This window comes from Vulpes vulpes, chromosome 14, assembly GCF_048418805.1.
Source record: "Vulpes vulpes isolate BD-2025 chromosome 14, VulVul3, whole genome shotgun sequence".
Lineage (NCBI taxonomy): Eukaryota > Metazoa > Chordata > Mammalia > Carnivora > Canidae > Vulpes > Vulpes vulpes.
The window spans coordinates 137,039,584-137,055,831 of NC_132793.1; the positions used below are offsets into that span (position 1 = coordinate 137,039,584).

Sequence of the window (16,248 nt, forward strand, 5' to 3'; positions counted from 1 at the left end):
ACTAAAAGTTTTAAGTATTTTATTATTTTTAAGTATTTACTATAAAAAAGTATTTTAATATTTTATTAAAATGAAGATATATATAGAGAGAGTGGTGACCAATTGCTTTTCCCCTCATGATCATATACAACATGTAAGTGTTTTATACGACTGCTCTATGAACACTGACCTTGACTAAATCATAAATAATAAGGGGGCCTCCTTTTTTCCTTTACATTTGCAAAGAAAAGGCCCATTTGTAGTAGAAAATGGGTTCTGGGTCATACGTCAGTCCTAGACAATCAATCCTGGCATGTCATCACGAATGAGAGTGGTTTGATGCAGTATGACCGTGTAAGCTACTTGACAACAGGAGCCAAGGAGCCAGGTATTACTTATCTTTGTATTCCTTAATGCATCCAGTAGAGTTTTGATACGTAGTAGATGCTCCAATAGATATATGTCAAGTAAATGAAATATAAGAGAGATTTGTGAAGAATAATATATAGTTTTTTTAGTAATACTAACTGGATTATAGTTCTAGATAGTCAAGAGGCTTCAAGCATACTTAGGGAAGGCCATCTAAAATATGCATTTTGTTTACAAATTTGGATTTTTCAGTAGCCATATCCTGAAGGAAATGGTGGGAGATAAATCTTGCTCAGCCTGTCCTAGGTCTCATTAGATGTGTGACGTTGGATTAGCGCGATTTCAGGTCATCTTTCTCTGGTCAGGGAAATGCAGATACTAAGACCAAAGATTTGCACAGCACATACCGGGGGCCAGGTAGTGTTCTAAGAACTTTCCATGTCTTAGCTCATCAAGAATCACAGGGGCCCTAACAACTGGGCACTTAGGGGACACAAGGACTCCAGGTGGCACAGACAGAGGCTAAAGAGACTTGATGCTGTGATCTCTCTTTCTAGAGTACACGTTTTTATTTATTATGCATCACTTTTACAATAAAAAGCCCCCAAAGTACCTCATACTACACATATGGCATGTGTTCTTACCACTAACAAGCCTTTAATAGGTGACTTTTCTCTCAAGGAGCCCAAGAATAAAGTTCTATGGAACATAACCTTATATGATGGTTGCACAAATTGGTTCATTTACCAGAAATCACAGAATTGAAAAAAAATTATAAGAGTTTGAAGGTAATGAGAATGTATATAAAGTATATAGATTTCAAACGTAGATATGGATTCTGTGTTCCCAATTATAAGTGAGACTTAGACTGATTAGATTTTTTTTTCCTCCCTGAAGCTCTAGAAGTCTAATTTGATCATTCTTGAACTTGACAAGAGTTATCACTAAACTCGATTCCATTTATATCTCCTTGGAATTAAATAAAGCCTCACCGTGGCCTTCTGGCAGATAAGTATTATAAAATTAACATTTTACAACAATTATTATTATTAGATTACAATACTTATTATCTATTATTATTAGATTAATAATCTAACAGGTTAGATTCTTCATGTTTTAAGGTGATAGCGTGTGTGTATGGGTCTGAAGAGAATTTTTGAGAACTTAGGATATTCTAAATTGGTGTTTGATGTTGCTTTCTAAAGCATGAGGTTAATCAGGGATGTCCACAATGCCTTTGCCTATTTAACCTTAAAAATAAAAGCAGTGGCGGACACACCAGTTGTTATATGATACCACTGAGCCATCGTCGATTTTACAGTGTATCACGGTCTTCCCTACCCGTCTGCTCATGATGCACAACATCTTTCTGGTTCCTGAGAAGTATTGATAAACCCTCTTGCACGACTCCCTAGGGAACTCTATATTTGATGACTCACGAGAGTTGCAAGTGAACCACTTAACATTTGAGCCTTTCCCCTGGGAATGTACGCTGAACTTATTACTATTATTATGTATTTAATTTTACTCCGCGTACCTATTAGCTGAGATTTTGTTTTCTTGAATTTGTAAGTGGATGTACGAATGCAAAGCAGTTACTCAACTAAGTCTTGTGGTTTGCTACAGAAAAAGAGTTAAAGAAACTCAGGCCTTAAATGAAGAGGGGCTCTAACTTGCCTCTGCTTTCTTTTTTTTCTTTTCTTTTCTTTTTTCTTTTCTTTTCCTTTCTCTTTCTTTCTTTCTTTCTTTCTTTTCTTTCTTTCTTTCTTTTTCTTCCTTCCTTCCTTCCTTCCTTCCCTCCCTCCCTCCCTTTCTTTTTCTCTCTTTCTTTCTTTATGCAGGACATGTCAACAACAGCATTTTTATAATTCTGTCTCCAGCATAAATCTGAAGGTACTTCAGTAGCTTAATAAACAGTTCACTTGGCCTATGTGAGCTCTACGTTTTCATCTTAAAAATTTCAAGTTTATCTGTTGGCATAATGTGGACAATGGAATGGGAGTCAGACACCAGACAAATTCAACTGGGCATCTCATTTTGGTTCTCTCTCGGATGAGGATATTTCATCTGTGAAGTGGGGAGGGTGATGCAAAATTTCCCTGCCTACCTATTCAAATCAAAAGGAAAAGGAGGTCAAGGGGATTAAAAGTTTTAATGCAGGTGCAATTAAAAAGGATGTTTTTACAACATAATCGATGGATCAAGTAAACTTACATCTTAATAAGTGCTTTTAAGGCAAATTGCCTGATTTAAATAAAAATGCCCTAATATAAAAAGGGACTTGTACATTTGAACATACATGTAAGGCAGTAACACTTGCATTTATTTTTCATTATCTGGATACGTGAGCATCGAGAATAGCCATAAACCAGGAGTATCACCAATTACTGCGAGCCTACTCTGTGCCTAGCACGACAGCAGGGGCTTTGCTTTTGTTATTTCCAATTCTCCCAACCACATGTGGAAAACAGGTATGATTCCAATTGCTTAGAGGAGGAAATGGAAGCCCCAAGAGGTGAAGGAACTTGCTCAACATTACAAAGCTGGTAAACAGTGCCGCCTTCCCATAAGGGCGGGCGCATCAAAAAGGCTGAGTGTTTTTCTTGGAAATGACACCTCCTCGATTCTATTGTTTTTCTCTCCAATGAGACTCATTCTCTTCCACCTTGTCCCCCTTCCTCTTCTTCCTTTTTTTTTTTTTTTTTTGTTTTTTTAAATGTAAATCTGTGAATTGCATAACCCAGGGGCCAACTAAACCTAACAATGGGCAGAGAAAAGTCCTGGGATCTTTGTTATATTGTTCCCTAAACACGGAACCTGTCCAGTGCATGGCCCAGTCCTCTACCTTCATTAGATGGTTCATCTCATTTCCTCACTTTAAAAAAATAATTAATGTTTAAAAATTGAAGTCTGGTTGACGCACAGTATTGCATTAGTTTCAGGTGTCCAAAACAGTAATCCAGCAACTCCCAACACCACGCCGTGCTCGCCCCAAGTGTAGCTCCCATCTGTCTGCACACGACGCGACAGCAGTACCGCTGCCCCTATTCCCTATGCTGTGCCTTCTATCCCGTGACTTATTCGCTCCATCACTGGAAGCCTGACTTCCTCATTTTCAAACAGTGGTTGACCATGTTTCCAAAGAAGCTGTCTGGTTTGGAAAATTACATTAATCTGAATCTAAAGAATGAAGCATACCATTTTTATTAACTTTTTTAGAAGTTTCTATTTAGATGGGAAAAAAGTCACTTTGAAGGGTAATTACTAGCCTACTTGAGAAAATAAAACGCGTTACACCCCATCTCTTTCTGAGGGCATTATTACCAGGTCCCTTTTTAGGCTCTTCTGTAAGCACTAGAGAAATCAGGCATGTGTGTGATATTGTACTTCATTCACTCGTTAAGTAGCTTAGTCATCTCTGTTGTTGCTGATTCCTCAGACGCCAGGGTGCTGGCAAATGTGTAACAACTGGCTTTCTGAAATAGGAAAAAGAGCCTGGACTTGCAGCATTTGCTGACTTCCGTGGTGGACCTATTTCCCAACACAGCTGGTTTCAAGGCCAACTCCAAGCAGGAAGTCATGGAATTTGGACCTGGGGAGAGACACACACTATCGGCTTTCAGAGCACAGCTCAGTCATATTCCTTTTACATAAGTGGCTCTCAAATTGTCAATGGACAATTGACAATCTAACGTTTTGGACAATCTAACGTTATGGCCCCTGGACCAGAGTATCACATGGGAACTTGCAGCAATGGACGTTTGGGGGCTTATCCAAGATCTGAATCAGAAATGAGAGGGGGACCAGTAATTTGTTCTTTAACATGCTTTTCAGGTGATTTTGATGCACGCTGTTTGAAACAGCAGCTTCGCATCACTGCCTGCAGGGCTGGCCTGGTTAGCAGTCTGAGTGTCTGTAAGAAATCTCGGTCTTCTATAAGAAATAAAATGAGAAAATGTGCATGCTACATCCGTTCTGTGAAAAGGGAATAATGACTACATCTTGGGTTTTCTTAAACACCTTAAAGCTATGGTAGCTACACTCTCTGGACATAAGTCCACAATATAAAGGTTCTCATATCATTCATTTAAGACACGGACATCTAAAATGAAGCCTTTTAAACCCAAAACATCATGCTGAAATAAGTTAATGGATAATTATTTTCCTATAATTTCATCAGATTTCATTTACTAAAGTAAAATCCATTTCCATCCATGTTGAAGATTAACCTGAAAAGATGCACCTGAAACACAAAATTATTCCCATATGCAACGTTCCAGTAGCACGTTAAAGAATGCATAATTTGGAAAATAAGTTTTCACTAAATTAAATGTTATATAACATAAAATCATGCAATTCAACTGAACAAATTCTCTGGTGTAAGATTATGTAAAAAATACTCCCTTTTAAGACACTATTACACTTTTGATAAGGTTATGTAACGTGGAAGCACACCAAGATTTGAGCATTTGATTCAACCAAACGAAATAATTATTAAGCAATTCATGGAAGCTGATGGCAACAGTGTTACTGATGGGCTTTTCTATGATGATGGAGAACTGATTCCTGTCATCAGAGATCACACTCTATTAAGTCCTGGGCAAGGTCAGAGGCATTTGGATAAAAGCCAGAAAATTAGTAGGAGGAGAGTAAAGACTAGGAACAGATTTCAAGGTCAAGGGAAAGGAAAGAAAAAGATCAAAATAAGTCCATTACACTAATGATGCTCAAGAAGATGGTGATGCCTCTCAATGAAATGAAGAATGCGACAGGGACACGCGTTTGGGTGAAGCAAAGGAAATGAACTATGTTTTGGACAATCTAATGTTATGATCCCAACAGCTAGTGCTGTTTACTATCTGATATGTGTTGCCCTAAAGATTTTTTTCATGTATAAAATCATAAAATTCTAGTACAATCCCGCAACAGTGGAACAATGACATACTCTACCCATAGAGCGGGTGAGGCCCAGAGAACGTAGGCAATTTACTCCTGGCCCACGGTTAATGGATGGCAGAGCTGGGACTGGAGTCAAGGCAGACTGTCTTTAGAGCACCTGCTCTTTTCTACTCAGTTTTCAGTTTTGAGTGGTAATGACATTCAAACGGTTCAAAAATCAACATCACGTAAAGTGCTACTCATGCACGAATCTTGCTTCCACCCCCCTTTCCTCTCTATTCCTAGTTTTTGGGTATGCAAATACATGGAAATGAAAAAAATATATATTTACCCACCTTTGCTCCTGATCTGGCTTCCTTTTTTTATTTTATTTTATTTTATTTTATTTTATTTTATTTTATTTTATTATTTTATTTTTTTTAATTTGAACTGAACAAAATACCTTGAAAATCTTTCAATACCGTACATACATGGAGAGCTTGCTCAGCTTCCTCCTTCTGCCCCTCCCTCCCTTTACTTTTTAACAGCGCGTCCCATTGTGTGGATGTAGCATAGTTTATTTAGATAGAAACGAGGGCTGTTTCCTAACTTTTGTTTTTACAAGCAATGCCGCAGTGATATGTGCACACGGCAATGGTCTTCCAGTATATCTGTGGCATAAATTCCCAGAAGGGGTTTTCACAGGTCAGGGAGTAAATGTTTTTATCATCTGGATAGTTATTTTCAAATGGCCCTCTACTGCCATTGTAAGCAATCCTTTATGGGATAAGGAGAGAAGATAGACGTTTCAATTCCTCTGCTATTCTCCAGAAAGAGATACCAGAAACATCTTCTCGTCTTGCTACAAGGGAGGTGAGAATGGAGACAATGTGAGGACAAGAGTGAGGAGGGAGCGGAGTCTGGAATTTCAAACACAGAGCAACCGTACTGGGTCCCTTACTGGCCACGTACTGTACTGCCACTTACAGATAGGATTTCTGAGGCACAGAAAGATCATTTATCTGCTCCAAATTTATCCAAATTTATCCACTAGTAATTGGCCAAGCCCAGATCTGAACACATATCTCAGCCACTATGATTTTCACTTGTCAAATCCTCGAGTCTCCTAGTGTGTTGAAATGATTTAGTCGTTCTCTATAGCTTCTATTTCACAGGAGCATTTTTTCCTAGTCCACAGTAGAGGATGAATATATTTTTATATATAATATACACACATATATGTATGTAATCCATATCAATCAATCATCTATTTGAATTCTAGGTAATTGCTGCTTTTCTTTTACTTAAACATAACGGGGTGATGCTTCATGATTCTTGTGCCATAAAGCAAAAAAAGCAAGAATCGATCAAACAACTGTGCTTTCCCTGGACCTCACAACAGGTGTCGCCATGAGGTGATCTGCAAGCAGAGAAGTGGACTTCTGGTTCATGACGATACGTGTATCATGGGGCATTATTCTTTTTTGTAAACGTCACATGGTATGCTCTACTGTTAGGCAAAAATGGTAAGAACATAAACTTGGGGCACCTGGGTGGCTCAGTGGGATAAGCATCTGCCTTGAGCTCAGGTCATGATCCCAGGGTCCTGGGACCAAACCCCCACACCTCAGGCCCTCTGCTCAGCAGGCAGCCTGCTTCTCCCTCTCCCTCTGCCTGCTGTTCCCCCTGCTTGTGCTCTCTGTCGGTGTGTAAAATAAATAAATAAAACCTTAAAAAAAAAGAGAGAGAAAAGAAACTCAAAATAAGCTCTAACTCTGGGAAACGAACTAGGGGTGGTGGAAGGGGAGGTGGGCAGGGGGTGGGGGTGACTGGGTGGCGGGCACTGAGGGGGGCACTTGACGGGATGAGCACTGGGTGTTATTCTATATGTTGGCAAATTGAACACCAATAAAAAATAAATTTATATAAAAAAAGCTCTTCATTGTGATATAATCATGTGATTTTCTACGACTTATCTAGGAATATTTTAAAGCGTATTTTATGCTTATAGTTAGCCTTCATAAGCCAACCCCAGAAAACTTTACTGTGGTTTCTGAGAGTTCTGTGCTCTTTGGCTGCAAAAAAGTAAAACAAAAGAGAAAAGTAGAAAACAAAAATGAACCACAAAAATCAATATCGCGAGACTTTTTGATGGGCTGAAACAGATTGAGGCTATATGATTTAAGGTCCAGCCATGCCTAAAACACTGGCATTAATTTATCACCATTTGGGGATGAAATTTGTATTCCACTTGGAAACCAGTAATTATGTGTCTGCTTCCATGCTCTAAATATTCCCAAGCGGGTTAGCTCACCACCACAAGGACGTGCTGAATTCCATTCATGGCTACCGTCGGCATCTACTTTCCTGGAACTGTTATAAAGGATCGAACAGGGTGTGAAGGCTTCCGAAGCGCATCAATACAAACACCAATACCATGCAGGCCAGGATCTCCAACTTCACGTCCCAATCAATGGCCTGAAATTTGTGGCCAATCAGGTTTGGCTTAGAGATGCATTTCGCTCACCACATATGGTATTTTTTAAAAAAATGTGGATCAATACAAAGGATGGAATACTTTAAACAGATTTATGCCTTTCTTTGCAAAAACAGGAGTTCTGGTAAAACTGGGGCTCACATTCCCAACGTGGCAGCCTTCAGGGAGAACTGGGTAGACGCAGCCTGGCCCTGGTTTTGACAAAAAGGTTGCTTTTAGTTCACTCCAGACACAGACGCTCCTCGTATGTTGCCAACACCAAGGCTGTTTATAATAGAAGCTATTACGCAAGTCCAAAAAGTCAGATCTTTTCAAGAGTAAAACGACGGGAACATGCTCTTCTCTCGCAACCGGCCTAAGCTCACTTACGCTACCTGCCTGAAAACCCACGGCCCGTGTATGACTCTGTGGCCTCGCTCTAGTTGGTGGCACTTATTTCTACGGGTGAACAAATCAACTAGGCAACTTGTCTCTAAGACGGCGGCGAACTGGTGTTGAGATCCAGCAGAGGGCTCTGGGGGTTAACTTACGCCGGAAGCACATTTCCAGCAGCATCCACGCCCCGTGAATACTGCTCCTTTCATATCTTCAAAATGCCATCATCCTCACTACATTATTAGAAGACTTCCAGAAGAAAGAGCGTCACCAATTACGTGCCGGAGGTGGCCCGCCGGGCTCTTTCTGCGCAATCTCCCTAAGAGCTGGGGCTTTGTTTCTTAAGGCTTGGCACACAGTAGGTGCTCAACAAGTACGTGTTGCATAAAAGCTGATGTTGAATGACTCACGGTGCTGGGTACCTTGCAACTTCTCGAGGCCTCCTCTCCACCTGCCTTGGCCCGGCCCCGGCCCTGGGAGGCTCACCAGCAAATTGCATTATTACAATCAGCGGATTCATTTTTTTTTTCCCCCCGGAATCTGATTTGGGCAAATGGGAACACGGGCAGGGGACCGCCTGGTGGAAGAAGAGTGAGGCTGGGTATTTAAAACCCTGGTTCCTTCTGCGAGGACGGACTGCGCCCCTTCACGGAAGGTCACAGCGGCTGCCAGGCCGTCCTGGCCCGAATCCCACGCTGAGCGTGCATTTCCCCAACTGGGGCCTCCGTCACCCCATCGGGCACCGGGCGGGGGGGTAGCCGTATCCTGCGTCCCCGGCCTCGCCCCACCAACCTCTGTGTAAGGCCCTCTCGGGTGTGACACCTGTTCCGCCAGGCACCTACGCGGGACACAGGTCATGAAGGTGAAGGCCGCCGCGGCCCAATCACTCCCTCGTCGCCAGGACCGCACCGCAGGCGGCCACAGGGCCCGAAGCGTCCTCACCTGCACCAGGAACCGAGATGCTCACCTGTAGATGGCAGAAGCGGGGTGCGAGCCGGTGTCGTAGCTGGCGCGCACCCGTCCCCGATACAGCTCCACGGCAATGTGGTCCTTGTCGCCCTTGTACAGGAGGATCCCGCTGTCTTCGTCGGTGGCGATCTGGGGGAAGGAACCCGGCGTCAGCGGAGCGCACTCCGCCCCCCTCACCAGCAAGGGACAAGCCTGCTGGGTGAAGCTTTTTGCCCTGAGCTTATTCATTTTTGTTCCTTTCGCTCTGAGAAGGTCGCAATGCAAGGCGCGCAGAAACGGTGACTCGCGAGGTGACCTGTTTCTAAACGACGCTGATGCGAATAAATTCAGAAGAATTCGGGGACAGTAGTCACAGGCACGTAGGGAGGCGGCGCTGGAGGCGCCAACCTTGCTCCGCCGGCAGGTCTCACGTCCCCGGTCTTTTTGCCTCTGTTCACAGTCCTGGCAAGACCGGGGCGGCGCGGGGGGGAGGCAAGCTCCGGTTTTCTCCTACTTTTTGGCCTTTTTGAGGTTTTAAAGGACCAAGTCAGTAGGAGGTAGGAGTGACCCAAGCCCCGCTGGATACCCCGTATCACCGCACCCCTGCCCCATGCCCAGGCCAACTGCCCTCTCGGGAGCGGCCGCGTCCCTGGGACCAGCTGATGTCCTCGGAACACCCGACGCACCGCGACAGTTGTCCTACATGAAAGCAACGCGCGGCCCCAGGTGGCCCGTGGCCCGGATCCGGGATGCCCCCTGCGGCCTCACCTCCTTGGGGGCCTCAGCGACTTGCACTAAGGGACAAGGTGGTTCAGTGGAAAGTGTCACCGTAAAACCTGGGTTTGTTCATTTCATGTCACCGCCTAAGGGTTCCGGGGGACGAGTGGCCAGGTGCCGGCCGGCTGTGGCCTCCCCCGCGCCCTCCTCACCTGGGGCTCCTTCTAGCAGAGCTCTCGCCCCCGGCAGAGCCTGAACTCAGAGTCACAGAAACAAAGGGACAAGGTGCCTTCAGCAGAGCCCCAAACATGCATTGTGTTGGGCTCCGTCTCTGTGTTTCACAACCAAGTAGTGAATAAAAATCCCTGATTCCCATTTGGTTTTGAAAAATGTAAATGTTGGGGCCGCCCGGTGGAGTGTGACCGGCCCAGGGCGTGACCCCAGGGTCCCGGGATCCAGTCCCGCATCGGGCCCCCCTGCAGGGAGCCTGCTCCTCCCTCTGCCTGTGTCTCTGCCTCCCTCTCTCTCCGTGTCTCATGGATAGAGATAAAACCTTAAAAAAGAGGAATACAAGTGTTGGAGAGAATAAGGCTCCTCGCGCAGAGCGTTTCCCTGCGGCGTGAGGTCAGCCGCTAAGAACCACTCGGGGCGTCTAGCACCTAAAGCTGCAAGTGGCTCAGGGTGAGGCAGCTGGGCCCCCGCTTACCTGCAGGGTGATGTTCGTTTGGGGCCGGACCTTGGCTGAAGGAATTTGAAGGTACGACTCTTTGTTCACGAAGTTCACGCTGACCAACTTCTCACACTTGTCCCCCTGGTAGCCGGGCAGACACTGGCAGATTGGCTCGCCCGCCCTGACGATGCACTGCGCCCCGTTCTGACAGTCGAAGTTGTCACAGGGGCTGGTGCGCGGGAGGACCATGGGCGGGGAGAATTCACAGAACAAGCCGCTGAAGGGACAGACAGACGTGCGTGGCGCTTACCAGCTGCCCAGGGGGCCGAGGCCCGCGGGGCGACGCCGCGGCTCCCGCCCGAGCCGCCCCCTTACCTGTAGCCTTCGGGGCAGGTGCACGTGTAGCCGTTCACCGCGTCCGTGCAGTGGGCTCCGTTTTTACACTTGTGATCCTGGCAGTCGTCGAAGTCGATGTCGCAGTGCTCGCCCACGTACCCCGGCGTGCAGTCGCATCTGTGGGCGCGAGCGGGACACGGATTCAAACCCCACGGGGCCACGGTACGTGAGGCCGGGCTGTTCCACCCAGTGGCAGGTGGCACAGCCTCCGGGGAGCCCCCGGGGTCCGCGGACGCGGGCGGCCTGGCCTCGGCTCTGCCGCTGGAGAGATCAGCTGTGACTGAGGCCGAGAACGCGAAACTCGGAAGCAACAGGCCCGGTAGCTCCCCGGGCCCCGGCCGCATCTGTCACCTCTGTCAGGGGTCGGCGGGCGCACGTCCCCGCGGGGACATGGGGCGCCAGCAGCCTCCTTCCTGCGGCCTCCCTTCCCCTCACTCGCTGCCCTCCTCCTCCTCCTCCTGCCCAGCGCCCCCTCCCTCCGTGCCCCCGCCTGCCCCGTCCTGTCTTCATTCGCTTTAATTCACTCGAACAAGCGGAACGCAAAGGGCTACGGGACCATCTCCTGAGATGTCAGACTGGACGCGGCCCGAGTCCGCCCGCCGACAGCCCTCCCCGTGCTCAGTCTGGAGGCCCCAGGGAAGGGGTGGCGCCAGCCTGGTGGGGGAGCCGGGTGTCCCTGCAGTGCTGCCCCCATGCCAGGCCCGCTGTCCCCCGCCCACATGTGGGCCCACGGACTCCCTCTCCACGGGGAGCATCGGAAGGACAAGCTCAGGGGCCTCCCCCAGGGCGCCCAACGCGTCCGTGCCACAGCCGGGGCTGCGACCCCCACCCATCCGGCAGCAGGGCCCGACTTCTAACCACTGGAGGATGAAGCGCCCTACAGTGGCCGAGGGAAGGCAGCGTGGCAGGTGCAGGGCCTGAGCAGAACTCTGCTCTGCGGCCAGAAGGGGCCACAGGAGGGAAGGCGGCCCCGCGGCCTCCTGCCTCCCTCCTCTCTTCCCCAACACTCTCCTGCGCTGGGTTATCGGTTCTACACGTCAGGCTTCCACGGGTGTTTCTGTTTGGGGCTTAAGAGAGGGGTCACCGACTTAAAAAAAAAAAAGCAAACCAGGGAACGACAGCTTATTCAGCTTTAGAGAATTTGGACTTTGCAGTCAGGACCAGGTCAGGACCATGGCTTCATCCCTACATGCCTGCGGTCTTGACCAGCCTACGCTTCCGAGGTGTTTGTGTCTTCACCACGGTACAAGGTAATTTCCATCTCATGGGTTGCTAAACGATTAAATAAAACCGCCGTCTGTAAGAGAATGTGCGTCTGATATGTAATGCATGATCAATAGGGTAGGTAGGAGGATTCTATCAGGTCTTCATAATCCCCTAAAACTCTTTGTGGTTTCGTCTTGACTAATTTTCCAGGAGGCCATTCGGATTTAAATGAATGAGGATAATTAAAAATGCCCAAGGGAATGCGTGGACATGACCGAGCACCGAGGTTTTCTCTGAAAAATGCAAAATCAGGATTTAAGAGTTACCCGAGGGCTGATGAATTAAAATAAATGGGGGTGTATGGCCTCTAAGGAGAGCAGCCGTTGGGCTCTGCATGTGTGAACTGGGAAATAAAATGAGGTCACTGCAGAAGCTCGCTTGCTCTAGAGCCCGTGGTTCTAATACTAAATCCTAAGCGAGCGGAGTAAACAGCACGTCTGGGGTTAAATGGGTCTTAAGTGGCCATACACATCCTCGGATGGACGGACAACGTCTGGGGAGAGAGCTTCCCTCGGTGTTAATGTGAGCAGAACCGCTGAAATGCCACGCATTAAAAGAAAGAAGAAATGCTTTGAAACTCCCTGAATTATTTATCTGAGGCAAGAAATCAAAGCAAAAGATAGGAGAACCACACTCTCACCACCAGTGGCTAAGAGCTGCTTTATAGTCTCTTCTCTACAAATACTATTTTTCGAGCCCATCAGAACTGCAGTCCTGTTATGACCAACTTTTTTTTTTGTTTTTTTTTGTTTTGTTTTGTTTTGTTTTTGTCTTCCTCTTGCTCCTCACATCAAATTTCGAAACAGAAGAAAGTATTTAATTAAGAATTCCTCAAGGTAGGGATCCCTGGGTGGCGCAGCGGTTTGGCGCCTGCCTTTGGCCCAGGGCGCGATCCTGGAGACCCGGGATCGAATCCCACGTCAGGCTCCCGGTGCATGGAGCCTGCTTCTCCCTCTGCCTGTGTCTCTGCCTCTCTCTCTCTCTCTCTCTCTCTCTCTGTATGACTATCATAGATAAATAAAAAAATTTAAAAAAAAAAGAATTCCTCAAGGTAAAAAAAAAAAAAAAAAAGCAAAAAACAAACAAACAAAAGAATTCCTCAAGGTTTGTATTATCAATAAAACCTATCACATCCCCTCAACTCTATGATCTCCCAAGGAGGGAGGAGGAAGGCAGAGACTGTGAGATATATTGTGGAGAAGCCCAACCGCTGACTAAGGAAGACGCATGCTTGAAAATACTGCTTATGGCACATCACGGTCTAAAAATACCTCAAAGCAATTTAGGAGATTTATGAGGTCTATAATAAAGCAAGAAAAGTAAAGCCAGCTCTGTTAGCTCAGTAACAAGAAAATGAAGTTGAAGAGACAATACGGTTTGCCCAAACAACATTTGTCAGGAGGGACTCTCTTGAGCAGCTTCATATGGTTTGGGTTTTTAAGGCCATCGTCTTTTTTTGCACCCCTCTTCTCCCACAATTTGCAATTAATTTGTAATATGGAGCAGCGGACACTGGGACTTCACCTGCTTCCTGCTGAACTACATACGGCTACAAAACAAGCTCCCAAACTGCTGCTGAAAACAACGGGCTGCCCGAGCGAGTCCGCTAACCCGCAATCCAGGAAGATGCATTTCTGAGAGTGTAAGTTAATCGGTGGTAACAGAAGATGCTGGACTGAGGAGTGGTCTTTTTGAAGACAAATCCTCTCATTTTTTTAATGGTTTCCATGAAGTCCTATGAATTTTTTAGCTTAAAATCGCACTGCACAAAGCCCACGGGTACCTGCACGGCAGGTAAGCGGTTCTGTAAGCCACGTGCTTTCCTGACAAATTCCTCTGAGAAATGATAATATCGGTTATGTTCGTGGTGGCTTTTCTTTTTCTTGGGGGAGTGGTGGATTTTCAATTTGCTAGATTCAACTGTGGGCAGATCAAAGACATTGGGAGTTAAAATAATTCACGTACAGTACTCAGCTGAACAAAATGCAACGTGGAATTTTGTAGACATAAGGATTTCAGTAAGACCTCTGGTTTTTGCATAGGATGATAAACTAAAAGATAATGAAAAGTAGAATCAAAGATATTTTCTTTCTCGATAAGGAACCAAACGACATCAGTGGGTCCTGCCACTGTATTTGTATATTCTTTTTTTTTTTTTTTTTTTAAGATTTTAGGGAGACAGAACATGAGAGACACCCAACTCTGGGAAACAAACTAGGGGTGGTGGAAGGGAAGTGGGTGGGGGGTGGGGGTGACTGGGTGACGGGCACTGAGGTGGGCACTTGGCGGGATGAGCACTGGGTGTTATTCTATATGTTGGCAAATTGAACTCCAATTAAAAAATATAAGTAAATCTTAAAAAAAAAAAGGAAAAAAAAGATTTTATTTGAGAGATCGCTCCCTTGCTCGTGCGAGGGAGAAGGAGAGAGAACCTGAAGCAGACTCCATGCCGAGCGCCGAGCCCAGGGTGAGGCTCAATCCCACCACTGCAAAATCATGACCTGAGCTGAAACTGGGAGCCAGAAGTCAGACGTGTAACCGGCTGAGCCACCCAGGCGCCCTTGTATTTGTATATTCTAAAACTGTGTTTGTATATTCCAACATTTTAAACGAAAGGGCATAAAAATATTCTGTAAATAAAATATGAATAAACATTTTATTCAGATTGATCTGTGAAAGGCAGGTCTGGAGATACAGACCCTACTTCCCATTCAACTTAGAATACCTGATCATTTGTGGACAAGTATCAAAATGCTAGAGTTCTAGCTCAATTCCCATCTTACAAAACCGTTCCCCACCCAAGTAATATTTAATTCTCTGCACCTTCTGGCAATTAAGCCTGAGTTACTTCACTGAGAAGGTAAAGCATGTGAATGTGAGTAGCTATAAAACGCTACACAGGCTGGTGGTATTACCACGGGCCCTGACCCTTGGCAGGTGATCAATAAATACTGGGTAAAAGAACAAATAATTCTGTTTGCCAGTTGTCTGACGTAAGCACGGCTTCTCCACTCTTGAACCCGACTGTGTCGTTCCTGAGACTCCAACTTACCTCCTGCAGCAAAACAACTGTAATGTTAATAAACTACGGAACTTCCTGGCCGTAACTCGTATTAGAGAAATCGCCCAAGTGAGAACCAGCAGATCCAGCTCCCACCTCTGCCAGTGAATAGCCCCGAGTAGCCCCGAGGTCTTTGGACAGCCACCGCCCTGTCTGGGTCCTGTTTTCCTCATGTTTAAAATGAAAAATTTGGACCAGATGATCTCGAAACTACCATCAGCTCTAAGAAGAGGAGTTGCTGCTGACAGATCCTTACAGATCCTTCCAGGATCGTGGCGAAGGAATAATTTAATTTGGTAGCAAATATATTTCGGGAACACTATGGAGGAGGAAAAAGAAGTAATTTTAAAGTTCTGAGTTCACTCGAGGGAACCCTGTACCTAGAGGGACTATATGCTTTATCACCCCACACAAGACGAACGTGAGGTGGAAGGGGCACTGTCATTAGTAACAACGCTGAGACCACCAACAGGCATCAACTGGGACTGTCCTCGGGCATCTGGGACATTCGGTCACTCCACCTTCTTAACCTTGGATGGTTAAGAATTGTCGCCGACCAAGAAAAAAATCTCAGTTAGATTAAACTCCCTCCCTCCCACAGACTCACATTCAGCTAACAAAGCACCTCGTAGACATTCCGGGTTTGTCTGGCCTTCAGATGCATTTAAATAAACAGTCGAAGGCTAAGGGATTTCATACAGGACTCCCCAGGGAGGGCCATGGGACAGAGGGAGGCCGTATCTCATTTCCTTTAGTTACTGAAAAATAAACGGTCGGTGCTGTAGATGAACACTCATGAGAGTGCCCTGACGCCGGAGGATGTCCCCTTCATCCTGAGCAAAGGTGTGGGGGCGAGGCCCGGAAAGGCAGGGGAGCAGGACAGGCTCCTGGGGAGCAGCCCCGCCCTGTGGGCCCGACACGGCCTGGGACTTACTTGAATCCTTTGGGCATCAGGATGCACTTGGAGTCGTGCTGGCAGGGGTTCAGGTCCTGAGCGCAGAAGTCCAGCTTCTCCTCACACAACTCGCCTGTTAACATGGCAAACGGCGTTAGCTCACGGACAAAGGTCAGCAGGCTTCCCGCAGCGGCCGC

The 16,248-nt window shown here is 46.2% G+C and overlaps 1 protein-coding gene across 7 annotated transcripts in view; it reads right to left on the reverse strand.

Moving 5' to 3' along the window:
- The window catches only part of SLIT2 (slit guidance ligand 2), a 352,220-nt gene that overhangs the window by 10,482 nt on the left and 325,490 nt on the right, over window positions 1-16,248 (reverse strand). For all 7 annotated transcript variants that reach the window (XM_072738007.1, XM_072738006.1, XM_072738002.1 and 4 more), the window contains 4 exons: window positions 16,091-16,184; window positions 10,809-10,946; window positions 10,470-10,710; window positions 9,066-9,196 (listed from right to left, as the gene is read on the reverse strand). In XM_072738007.1, coding sequence (XP_072594108.1) covers window positions 9,066-9,196; window positions 10,470-10,710; window positions 10,809-10,946; window positions 16,091-16,184 — 604 coding nt within the window. The remainder of the gene's footprint in view (window positions 1-9,065; window positions 9,197-10,469; window positions 10,711-10,808; window positions 10,947-16,090; window positions 16,185-16,248) is intronic.